Source organism: Rhinolophus hipposideros (genome assembly GCF_964194185.1).
Source record: "Rhinolophus hipposideros genome assembly, chromosome: 7".
In the NCBI taxonomy this organism is placed as follows: Eukaryota; Metazoa; Chordata; class Mammalia; order Chiroptera; family Rhinolophidae; genus Rhinolophus; species Rhinolophus hipposideros.
The window spans coordinates 19,107,924-19,119,948 of record NC_138053.1 but is presented as its reverse complement, the minus strand read 5'-3'; the positions used below and the strand labels follow the sequence as shown (position 1 = coordinate 19,119,948).

The window sequence follows — 12,025 nt, the reverse complement described above, 5'->3', positions numbered from 1 at the left end:
ATGTCATCATCCTCTTACTCCCTGTCAGAAATAGAACTTAGCTCTATTTTATTCATTCTTTTCTAAAACATTCAGGCATCATGTAGGTATGGTCAGGGATGAGGTCTTTTTGTTTTGAAAACGCAAACGTTGCCTGTTAGCTGCAACAGAAAAATCCCAGAGTTGAATTCTGATTGACCAACCTGGGTTCATCTCTGAGTCAACTATTATAGTCAGGGAACCTAAAGTGAGGCAGGACAGCCTAGTGGGTATCCTCTGGTGAGATTTTATAGATTTATGTAATTTCATGTATTCTCTGATACTTGCCAGACTTGTAATTCCACGTCCATGTGACAACCACTGCTATTCCCCCAATTCAGTGTAGGGCCCTGGAGCCTAAGCAGTGACCAGCGAGAGACAGTCCGGGTTATGGTTGTTCATTTCTCTTTTCATCTGGGTTATGGTTGTTCATTTCTCTTTTCATCTACCTCTCTCTAGCAGCGATGTCCACTTTTCTAGGCAAAAGGGGGAGAGGGGGACATATTCTCAGTCTATTCTTTCTAAATTTGGCATTATTTATGAGAATTCTAATGATTTGTTGTTAGTTTTCAAGGATTGCTTCTGAGAGATGCAAGTAGAGGCACACTAAGCCTCAGCAAAACCTTCTACTTGTCAGATCGGCCATCACTTTCTCTGGTTTATCTCATGAGAGTGTGTTTCTTTCCTAAAGTGGTTGTTACTGACAAAATGTTGCTATTTTTAAATATGTATATTTTGTTATTTAGTTATATATTGGTGAACAGAGTGTGTGACTCAGCTTCATTTCCCCATCTTTATGCAGAAATAGCCTCAGCTTCCATTGCATAATTAAAAGAGACACTCAGGTAACTCTTACGTAGACATACATTGCTTCAAGGGTACTTGTCATGTTGTTCTAGTCAGAAATGAAGCTAGCAGTTTCTTTTGCTGGCAAATTTTATGTTCTTCCTCATCAGTTATTCTGTAATATACTCATGAGTGGGTATAAGCAGTTCCTGATAAGCTTTGTTTATAATCTAATATGGTAAAGAAACATTTTTTCCCTGCACTCACCTTTTATTTGTTTCCAGAATATACCAGTCTTTTGTAATTATTCCTTGCCATGCTTGACAAACATTCCTAAAATTTGTTAATTTACTTGCCCTCTATCTCATCTTTTCAGCTAGAGGCAGTGGTAGGCTCTGATGATTTCCCAAATTACAATCCCTCCTCCCATTTTTGAAGTATTTATTTATTTATTTATGTATTTATTTATGTATTTATTTATGTATTTATGTATTTATTTATTTATTATTTGAGAAGTTTTAGGTTTATAGCAAAATTAATAGGAAGGAACACAGATTTCCCAAATACTCCCGCCCTCACACATACACAGCTTCCCCATCATCAACATCCCCCACCAAACCGATCTTTTACAATTGATGAACCTACACCGACACATCTTCATCACCCAAAGTCCACAGTCTATCTTAGGGTTTACTCGTGGTGTTGTATGTTCTACAGTTCTGGACACACGTATGACACGTACTCATCTTGATAGTGTCATAGAGAGTATTTTCCCTGTCCTTTTAAAAAGTCTCTCTGCTCCCCCTATTCACCCTCACCTCCACCCCTAACGATCAGGGATCTTTTTACCATCTCCACAGTTTTGCTTTTTGCAGAATGTCATAGGCTGGAATCATATAATGGAGCCTTATCAGATAGGCTTTTTTCATTCAGTAACATGCATTTAAGGTTCCTCCATGACTCATTGTTTTTTAGCATTGTCTGGAGGCACCAGTTTACCCATTCACCTACTGAAGAACATGCTAGTAGTTTCCAAGTTTTGGCAATTATCATAAAGCTCTTGTAAACATCTGCGTGCAGGTTTTTGTGTGGACATACATTTTTAACTTATGGGTAAGTACTGAGGAGCATGATTGCTGGATCATATAGTAAGAATATATTTAGTTTCATAAGAAACTGCCAGACTGTCTTCCAATGTGACTGTACCATTTTGCATTCCCACCAACAATGAATGAGAGTTCCTGTTGCGTCACATCCTGGCCAGCAATCATTGTTGTCAGTGTCCCAGATGTTGGCCATTCTAATAGATGTGTAGTAGGATCCCATTGTTTTAATTTGCATTTCCTTGATGACATATGATGTGGAGCATCTTTTTATATGCTTATTTAATATGCTTATATCTTTTTTAGTAAGGTATCCATTAAAGTCTGTGGCCCATTTCTCAATCAAGTTGTTTTCATATTGTTGAGTTTTAAGAGTTCTTCGTATATTTTGGATAACAGTCCTTCATCAGCTGTCTTTTGCAAATATTTTCTCCTAGCCTGTGCTTTATCTTCTCATTCCCTTGATATTGTCTTTCGCAGATCAAAAGTTTTTTTTTTATTTAAATGAAGTCCAGCTTATGCATTTTTTCATTCATGGATCACGCCTATGATGTTATAGCTAAGAAATCTTCTTCAAATCCAAGTCATTTAGGTTTCTCCTATGTTCTCTTTCAGGAGTTTTATAGTTTTGTGTTTTACATTTAGGTCTACAATCCATTTTGAATTCGTTTGGTGAAGGGTAGAAAGTCTGTGTCTAGATTAACTTTTTTTGACACGTGGTTGTACAGTTTCTTCCCTGCACTGTTTGTTGAAAAGACTATCTTGGCTCCACTGTGTTGCCTTTACTCCTTTGCCAAAGACCAGTTGACTATATTTATGTGGGTCTATTTCTGGCTCTCTATTCTATTCCATTGATCTATTTGCCTATTCTTTCACCAATGCCATACTGTCTTGATTAGTATAGATTTATTAGAAGTCTTGAAATTGGGTAGTGCTGTTCTTCTCCTTCAATATTATGCTGGTTATTCTGGGTCTTTTGCCTTCTCCATAAAACTCTAGAATCAATCTAAAGTTATAATAATTTAAAAAATAACTTGCTGGTATTTGGATTGGGGTAGTCCTTCTTCATTCCTGTCCCAGAACCCATTGCCCCCAAGTTGCTCCTGGCTAATCAAAACTCCCTGCTGTTGTCTTCCACATGGAAGACAACACATGGAACTCTCTTTCCCTTTCAAAATTACATCTTTTTTCCCCAGCAAAAGTTCTCATATATTACTGAACCAACCTACTAGTGCAGAAGCACAGAAACAAAGAGAAAAATCACCTCCCCAATAAAACAAGTTTAACTGTCCAGATTGTACTGATGTTTTTGTGATATGTAAGAGGCAAGTGACCTTGAAACAGTATAAATATGTGTGCCATCTCACATATGATTCCTTATAAACCCAACTTGGCTCTTCTCCAATGTCTCCTTTAGGAGTTGTACATTATTTTATTACCTGATTTCATCTGATTCCATTGGGGAATGAGATGGTTATGCTTTTGTTTCTTGACCAGTAACTGTTGGATCCTAAAAGTTTTATAAGAATACATGGCAAAGAATAGACTCAACCACACACACAATGGCAGAAAAAGGAGGGGAGAGCAAAATTACATCTCTTGATTTCTGCTTCCATCTAATGAAAACTCCAATAGGCATGAGAAAAAACCACAATCTGGTAAAAGATAAACTGATGTATGTGACTTATTTGTAGTTCAAAAACTTTTCTAGAAGTATCTGCCTTTAACCAAGTAAATATCTATCTAATTGGCTTAGTATCATAAAGTTTTTTGGTTAGAGGTGTTTATTTTACCTTTTAACAACTTTGAGAGTAGGTCAAGGTGAGAACTTGAGCTTTCCTTCCATCATGAAGAGGAGGTGAAAGTGTTTTAAAAGATGGTTCTTTCTACCAGAATCACTGAAGACCCAATTTAAAGAAGTCAACTCACCTTCCCCGTTTCTTCTCACCTTGCCAGTAGGGGATAAGTGCTAGCTTCTGACAGTATTCACGTTGGGATTTAGGGGTCTTTGGAGAACACTTGCAGGGCCTTTGCAGCTCAGGAGATCCGAGTTCAAATCCTCAGATGGTAATTTGACATAAATCTGACGTGACCTTGGGCAAGTGATTTAATCTCTTTGAGTTTAGGTTTCTTTATTTGTAAAACAGAGATATTACCCTTATAGGGTTGTTGAGATTTAAATAAGATAAACAAAATACCTATTACAGTGTAGAGTAGGTGTTTAACAAACAGTAGATTTTATAAATAACTGCCCTTTAAATGCTTACAGGTGGAGAACCTTCAGCTGAAAGTGAGCCAAGAGTACTTAATGGGAATGGGTATTAGAATGAATTCTGCTATAGTAACAATATTATACAGAATAGCTAGGATCCTGTCTCACTGTTCAAATAATCTATTTAACCTATATTATTCCTGATGAATTTTGCCATAGCAAGGTTGCTGTTGGCAGTGTAGGCAGGGTTCCTTGGGCAGTCGATGTCTTAAGTTGCACAGAGAGAGACCCTCATATTATTTTTATGAGACAATGAGTTTGGAATGCTTGTGTGAAATTCCAGCAATACAGTCCCCCTGATTCAGCCTTAGTTATGGGATTAGGGACTCCCTTTACTTCTAATCTCTCTCATTTATTGTATGTTGGCAGCTGGGACTGAAGCCTCTTCTGTGGCTCCTGTGGCACAGGCCCTGGGAGGACGGGGACTTATATTGGTGAGCTCAGGATGGGGGTGGCAAGGAGGAAGGCAATGATAAGAATTTCAGGAAATCAGAGGGTGAGGAAGAGGTATGATTACTTCTCAGTCTGAGCTGGTTTCCTATATGCTCCCTTTTCCCCCCAAGGATCTGCATTTAGCCTGTTTGCTTTTCTTTACATTGTCAACACTGTCTTTAATAAAAAAAAAAGTCTCCCTTCCCTTTCAAGACTAGCACTGAAAAGAGCCTAACTTCTCTTTGGCCTGCCAGTCCCAGAAACAGTGGGTTTTGGTTTTCTGAGATTTTGCTGCTAGCAATAATGCAAAATAAACAGAATTTTAGTTTTCAAGAAAAGACTTCCTTTTTTAGAGCCATCCTTCCTCTTTTATTTCTTAGAAATAAAGCTAAAGAAAAAAATGAAATAAACTAAAGGAAAAAATATAAAAGCACATGGCCATTGAGCATTCAAAGGAGAGAATGATAAAATTCAATTACAGTTCAAGGAATAATTGGATGCAAGAATTTCCCAGGACTTTTTGCGTTAGGAGGTGAATTTATGTCTCTGGGAAAAGGGTACAGAGAAGAGGAGAGACAGACATGTACAGTTTACCCTCTCTTCCATTTCCTTGCCTTACTTATTCTTGCCCCAAGATCAGAGTGACAGTCAAATTGCATAAGAAGTCAGGGCTGGATTTAGGATCAGATAGACCCTTGTTAAGGATTGGTGAGTGACTTTAGGCGCTGATCTATGAGGAGCAGAAGCCTGGAGGCAAAGGGATTATTTATGGCTACCTCCCTGTGATAGTTCTTTCAGAAAACCTTACACACACACACACACACACATCAGGTTCTGTCTATAGTCATCCTTACATTAAACTATTAGTGAGTACCTATTCTGTACTATGATAAATATTGGGGAATCAGGGATACATACAATAGATATGTTTTGCTAATTAACCCAGCATAGCAAAAAGTATTTCATAGCTCACTAAGCAGTAGAGGATCCTTCCTATCAGGCAGGGGTCGGCAAACTTTTTCTCTAAAGAGCCAAATAGTAAATATTTGGGGCTTTGCAGGCTATATGATCTGTGTTAAAACTACTCAATTCTTCAACTATAGTACGAAAGCAGCCATAAACAATGCCTACATGACTATGCGTGGCTGTGTTCCAAAAAAATTTTATTTATGAACATGTAAATTTCAAATAATTCTCATGTATCACAACACAATTATTCTTCCACGGATTTTTGTCAACCATTTAAATATGTAAAAACTATTCTCAGCTCAAAGGCTGTATAAAACCAGACAGTGGGCCAGAGTTACAGTGGAAGAAATACATAAATTACAAGTATTTAGTTATTTCATTGAAATAGTTCACCTGTTGTATATCAAAGATAGGTGGTTTAATGGTCAACTTAATAAAGTAGTAGAGTATTTCTATAAGTGAGAGGTGTCAAAATTTATGAGAGACCTAAACCAAGATAGGAATCAGGAGGGCCTGTGGGAGCAGCTGCTCTCACACTCCACCACTGTAGCAGATGCCCTAAGGAAAGAACTCTGTTTACAACAGACCTCTACAGTGCTAACAGCTCCTCCACTTAACTTCCTTTTCCCCTCTAATAAGAACTCCTTTCTTCTTGCTCTCTTCCTGTGTGAGGCTCACCATGGCTGCACGTACTGGATTGCAATCCTTTCTTTTTCCGGAATACATCCTTTTTGCTGATGGAATACCTAGTCAACTTTTGTTGACAGGTAAAAGAATGTCCTTGCTTTTCATTAGTTATTGTATGTAGTTCCACAGTTTTCAATACAGATTGGGATGGCCTCAAAAATACTTGTGGCAACCTTAAACATCCATGGAAAGTTTGATTTGGATTGAGGTTTGACACTATTTGGAAAACTTAAGAAAGAGTAAATAGATGTCAAAAGGTTAGGTTTATTTAAGAAGAATAATAACAGCTAACGTCTATTGATTTCTGACAATGTGCCAACACTGTTCTCATTGAATCCTCATGATAAATATATGAAGAAAGTCTACTATCCCCACTTTATATTAGGTTGTTGCAAAAGTAATTGCTGTTTTGAAACAGCAATTACTTTTGCAACAACCTAATAGATAAAAAAACTAATTTGAGTGGTTAGCCAGAATTCAAACTCTGGTAGTCTATCTCAAGGTTGAAGGAATTTAATGGAAACTAATAGATGTGCAGAATTGCAGGAATGAAAAAGCCAAGCAAAATGTTGTTGATAATCAGGTTAAAGTTGCTAATTGTACAGATAAGGAAAATGAGTCTTAAAGTTAACATGGTTTTCCAAGGTCACACAGCCAGACCAGAAATAGATCTCAGATTTCCTAACTACTAGGTCACTTTATTCTTTGATATTGAATGCCCTTCGAAACTAAAAACTGGGCAGAATAGAATGAGTAGACACGTTAAACTTCACAGCTAAACACAAAATTTATGTAGGACATAGAAAAATCTTGATTTAGGGTCTCAAGTATAAAATTAACTTAAAACCACTTTAAATAAAATCTGAATAATTGAAATACAAATTAAACTGTCTGTTAGACCTCCATAAAATATTTTTAAAGACAAATTAAGTTTTAAGTCCCTCATTTTTATGAAGAGACTGAAATTAATGATGGAATTCAATTATATCTTTCAAATTTAAAAAAGGGAAAAATATTTTTAAAAGGGAGATGCTCTTAAACCTTTTAAAGTAGCTTTTTACTTCAAAACTAAGTAAATGTGCTTTCCAAAAAACTTAGAAAAAGCAAAATGAAATAAAATTACTGCAGTACTCCTTCCATTAAGGTAGTAGTGTGAAGATTTTTTGTTTTTAACCACAACAGAAATATAAAAATAACTTCAGTAATTTTTAAAGACTACTCTTTTTTAGGTGCAGAGTTCCTATTTGCATTCATTTATTTAACATTTACTGAACTGAAATTTATAAATTGGAACTAGCACTATGCTAGACATTTGGGATACAGAGACAAACAGGACATAGTCTGTCCCGAAGATGCTTACAGTACATGGACGGAGACATATAAACAGATATTTATCAATAATACAAAATTGTGTCAAAATGCAAGGAGAATTGGAATCTCAGTTGTAGCTAACAATCACTTTGGAATTCTTAGGTTTGCTGGTTCAGTATTATTACAGCATTACTTTAAAACGTCTAGTACGGTAAACAAGTGAAAATCATCTCATTTTAGTACTTGGCAAGTGTTCAAACCTTTCAAAGTTATCCTGTTTAGAGAGTTGGGAACGCACGTACACGTACAGCTGCAGTAACTATTACGCAGGGCCAGAGACGCTTCCAGCGTCACATTTACTTTGGAGGGCTCGCGGGGACGCCTACGGAGCGGTGCTTATTGGGACTTGTAGTCTCTACCAGGACCGACGCCATGCAACTCCATTTCTAACGCACTTCTCCTTTTTAAACTTTCCAGGTCAACAGTCAGATTAAGTCTTAACCTAAAGCATAACTTGAAAACTCTCACCTCATCCTGGGCTCATTACGTTTCTACGAGGCTCCTTACCTCCAACAAGCAAACGGACAGAGTCCGTCATAAACATCAAAGAGAGCCGTCGGTCCTCAGTAGGGGGCGGAGCCCTAGGTGGACTGGAGCTCGGGATTGGCCAGCATCTGACTAGAAGAGGTGCTTTCATATCCACTTGCTGATCTCTATACTGTACTGTGGTAAAAAAAAAAAAAAAAAAAAAAAAAAAAAAAAAGTGAGTCCTTTACCGCAGTACTCTGCTTTGCCGGGGGGAAATCTCGCGAGATTTCGGCCCAAAAGACCTAGCGACGCGTAGTGTGTGGCCAAGGCCTGTTGGGGGGTGGCGAGCACCCGAGCCAAGAAGGCACAGGTTAGGCGGCCAGCGAGCGCGCGTGCTGCCTGCACCACTCGGGCTCAGTCGGGACCAGCCACGCAGAAGCCAGAAGTGTGTGGACAGCGCGATCCTCCTGGACGGCGACCCGGCCGGGGCTGCGGCCGCTGAGTCGACCCCCGAGTTTCACCTGGGCCTGCGCGGGCTGTGACAGGTGCGCCGACCAGCGCGGCGCCCCGCCCGCTCGCCGGCCCGCCCCCTCCGGGTCTCGCCCGCCCGGGCTCGGGATGAGCGGCGGGCCCCTGCCGAGCGTCTCCGGCTTCTGGCGCCCGTCGCTGCCGCGGTTGCCGCCCAAGAGCGGCCGCCGCCCCTGAGGGAAGGAGGGAGGGAAGCCGCCGCGGCCGCCGGCTATGAGCCGGACGCGTGTCGGTTGCTGGACTGAGGCGCCGACATGAACCTGCACCAGGTGCTGACCGGGGCTGTGAACCCCGGCGACCACTGTTTCTCCGTGGGCAGCGTCGGCGACCAGCGCTTCACGGTGAGTCAGGGAGGCTCCCGCGTCGCCGGTGGGGAGTCCGTGTCCCCGAGTCAGCCGGGCTCGGCCCAGGAGGACCGGCCGAGGCCGAGGGCCGCTCGTCGTCCCTGCGGGGGTCCCGGGGTCCCTCAGGGAAGTCCCCGCCCTCTGGGGCCGGGCGGACCTGGCCTTGGGGAGCTCAGGAGGCAGGAGCAGTTCGGTCTTTGAAGTGCTTTCTTCCTGTGCGGAGCCTGCGCTCGGAAGTTGGAAGGTTTTGTCGAGGTTTTAAAGTGTTTAGTCGGACGTCCTTGGGCTGGGATGGTTTGCCAAAGGCGTTGAAACAAAAATCGTTGTGTAGCGTGTGTATGGGGGGGGGGCTGTTAGTACCCCCCCTCCATAGACTCCGATCGTCAAGGTTAGAAAGAGTTGGGCTGGATTTCATTGCTTCTTCTACGTTCAGATATTCTTGTAGTTAAACAGAGTGGGTGTCTTCAAACAGGTACTATTTGTTAACAAGTAGGGTTGATTGAAATGGAGTAAAAACAGTGCTTTTTCTTTTGTTTTTCCTGAAATTCACGGAGCTATCACTTAGGAAGTGAAAAAATATTTTTCATAAATAATCGACGCCTGCCGTCCTTTGAATTTCATAGGTGACCGTTCAGTAGTCCTGGAATACTTTATTTTTAGATGGCTCAGATTAATTATTAAAAGTTGTATTATTGTTTTTCGGTAAAACTTCCCCTTGCTGTGTAGTTAGTGGTAATTCAAGGTGAAGTAAGGTTTACTGAAAGTGACGTCTTTGTCATTAGCCTTTCCCAGATTTTGGAAGGAAGAGGGCCCCAAATTTCTACTTACTACTGTAGTGGCATTTTCTGCCTTAGGAGAGTTCTCAAACTTTAAGTCAGTAGATAAAAGGTGTACTACGATACTCTTTATCTGAACATATTTATAATGCTGATTATTTTTGCTACAACTGTGTAGCTCTTTCTTACTTGGGATTCAGTGAAACAAGTAAACTGGTTTTGCTCGGAGAGATACCCAGGTTTTCTTTTCCTCTACTGTGTGTGTGTGTGTGTGTGGTCTTTGTCAGAATAATAACAGTCAATATGTAACGTGGTGCAGACATTTAATTCCTGAGTTGTACTTTTAGGTCTGTGCCAACCAAGGACTTTGCTTTAAAATAGAGTGTGATCTCTCCTATAGAGTGACACATGAAAAGCTTAGCTGGCACTTGACACTAACATTTTCAGACATTCTGATTCTATGCATTAACCTAGCCTGAATACCCAAAAGAGTGAACACCGAGGGTTTTGGTGAGCCACTGTAGTTGGACACTGCTCTCTGCTCTTGCTGTTTGGGGTGGGGGAGGGGTGAGAAACAGCATCTTAAGGAGGTTTTCCTAGCAGGAGAGTATAGGACGGTGTAATACTGCGTTTTCTGTCATGTCCTGAAGTTATCTGAGTGCTCGCTCCAATGTAAATTCTAAGGACTTTTCTAAGAAGGCATTCAGAATCTTTATGTAGGCAATGGTGTGAATTTACATGCTGGCCATTTCTATACCTACAGGACCCCTCTAAGTGTATATAAAACCTTGATGAATGCCTCCATATTATTTTAAAGGAGAGGTAAGTTAATATGCCAAAGATTATATAGTCATCCTGCACCATCATGTAGCTTGTTGCTCCTTCCTGCTGAATTTGAAGTCCATTTCCACAGACCAGGCTTTAATCTTCTTTCACCAAGCCTACTGCACATTTCTTCTAGATCTCAGGAAACATTCCTATAAATAAAGAAAATGTTTTTTGTTTAGTGTGAAGAGATCCCAGCTCGCTATAATTTTGGTGTTAGTTTAAGGATTAACAATAATCATTTTCCTTTGCAGCCAATTCATCCCTGACTCTTTAATATTAAGTTGATAGTTCTGTTTTAAACTAAATTTCTTGCTCTCAGTTTCCTGGACAGTATATACATCTTAAATTTATCTCTCTTGAAATCACTCTTTTTTTTTTTTTCCTTTCATGTTAAAAAACAGAATCTATTTACTGATTACTCCTACAATTTTATTTTTAACCTCTTGATTTTGAATTCTTTATTTTTTTGATAGGAAAATAGCAAACATTAATGGTAGATGGTATGTACAGACAAAAAAAAATATCTCTAAATTCCAGTTTTACTTGAAGTAGGGACATGGTATCTTCCTCTTGGAGGACCCTTCGAAGACTCTTGTATTCCTCCTGGTACTTTATGCCTTTTCTGTAGACAGTCCTGTGTTTGTAATTCCTTCCTTTGCATGTTTGCAGATAACTTACCTGTTCTTGTTTCAAAAGATTACAGGAGATGAGATCCTGTTTTCCAAATAAAATCTGACAGGTTTTAAATTGAAATGAAATTGAATGCCAGTTCTCATGGATTCCAGATTTTAAAATATACAATTACTAATATAGTTATTAATAGTATATTTAAGAATTAGATACTTTTTTACTACTCAGACCAGCACCAAACTATTTTGACTTTGCTCTTAATATGAAAGCTTCCAGTAAGCAGTGATCAGATCTCTTAACCTTTCAAAGCACTTTGTTTGCAATTTCATAATATCATGAACCAGTCTTGTCTTCCATGTGTCTTTCAAAGTTTCATTGTGTGTGTCTAAAACAGTGATTGAGATACTGGTAATATCTAATACTAGAGTCATTACCTGGATTTAATTTCCAGTCTAGTTTCGTATTAGTTAGTTGTATATCCACGGGCAGATTCTTTTCCCCTCTTTGAATTTCTTTTTTCTTTTTCTTTTCATTTTGCAGTTTATCCGTACTTGGTGTTGAAAGTGTTTTGAATGAAAAGGAAAGGAAGGTAATTTTCAAGAGACAGATTGTGTTAATATTTATGACAGCCTGTCTCTACTGTAGAATTTAAACACCTTTGCTATAAGAGGGAAAGTAAACATGCTATAGGCCCAGTGTACTTTTTGTATTAGACAACTTTATGTTCCCAGGCAAGGGGACCTAGATTAGAAATCAAAAGACTGACTGCAGCTGTTTGGCTGTTGGTAGAGAACTGGAGGTTTAATTAGCATT

General features: G+C 39.5%; 1 protein-coding gene, 1 long non-coding RNA gene and 1 pseudogene across 5 annotated transcripts in view; 1 reads left to right on the top strand and 2 right to left on the bottom strand.

The window, feature by feature from the left end:
• The window catches only part of LOC308499922, a 53,180-nt gene extending 44,932 nt beyond the window's left edge, over positions 1 to 8,248 (bottom strand). The window contains exon 1 of the long non-coding RNA XR_013993652.1: positions 8,146 to 8,248. This is a non-coding gene — a long non-coding RNA (uncharacterized lncRNA). The remainder of the gene's footprint in view (positions 1 to 8,145) is intronic.
• Positions 3,285 to 3,440, bottom strand: LOC308499716 (large ribosomal subunit protein eL39-like; annotated as a pseudogene). Its single transcript has one exon. The product of its transcript is annotated as a large ribosomal subunit protein eL39-like (transcript).
• A 148-nt stretch (positions 8,249 to 8,396) lies between the features above and the next one.
• DMXL1 (Dmx like 1) overlaps positions 8,397 to 12,025 on the top strand; it is a 112,578-nt gene continuing 108,949 nt past the window's right edge. For 2 of the 3 annotated variants that reach the window (XM_081054298.1, XM_081054297.1), the window contains exon 1: positions 8,397 to 8,975. In XM_081054298.1, coding sequence (XP_080910424.1) covers positions 8,889 to 8,975 — 87 coding nt within the window. In that variant the 5' untranslated portion in view covers positions 8,397 to 8,888. The remainder of the gene's footprint in view (positions 8,976 to 12,025) is intronic. The other variant, XM_081054299.1, reaches the window with a different exon arrangement.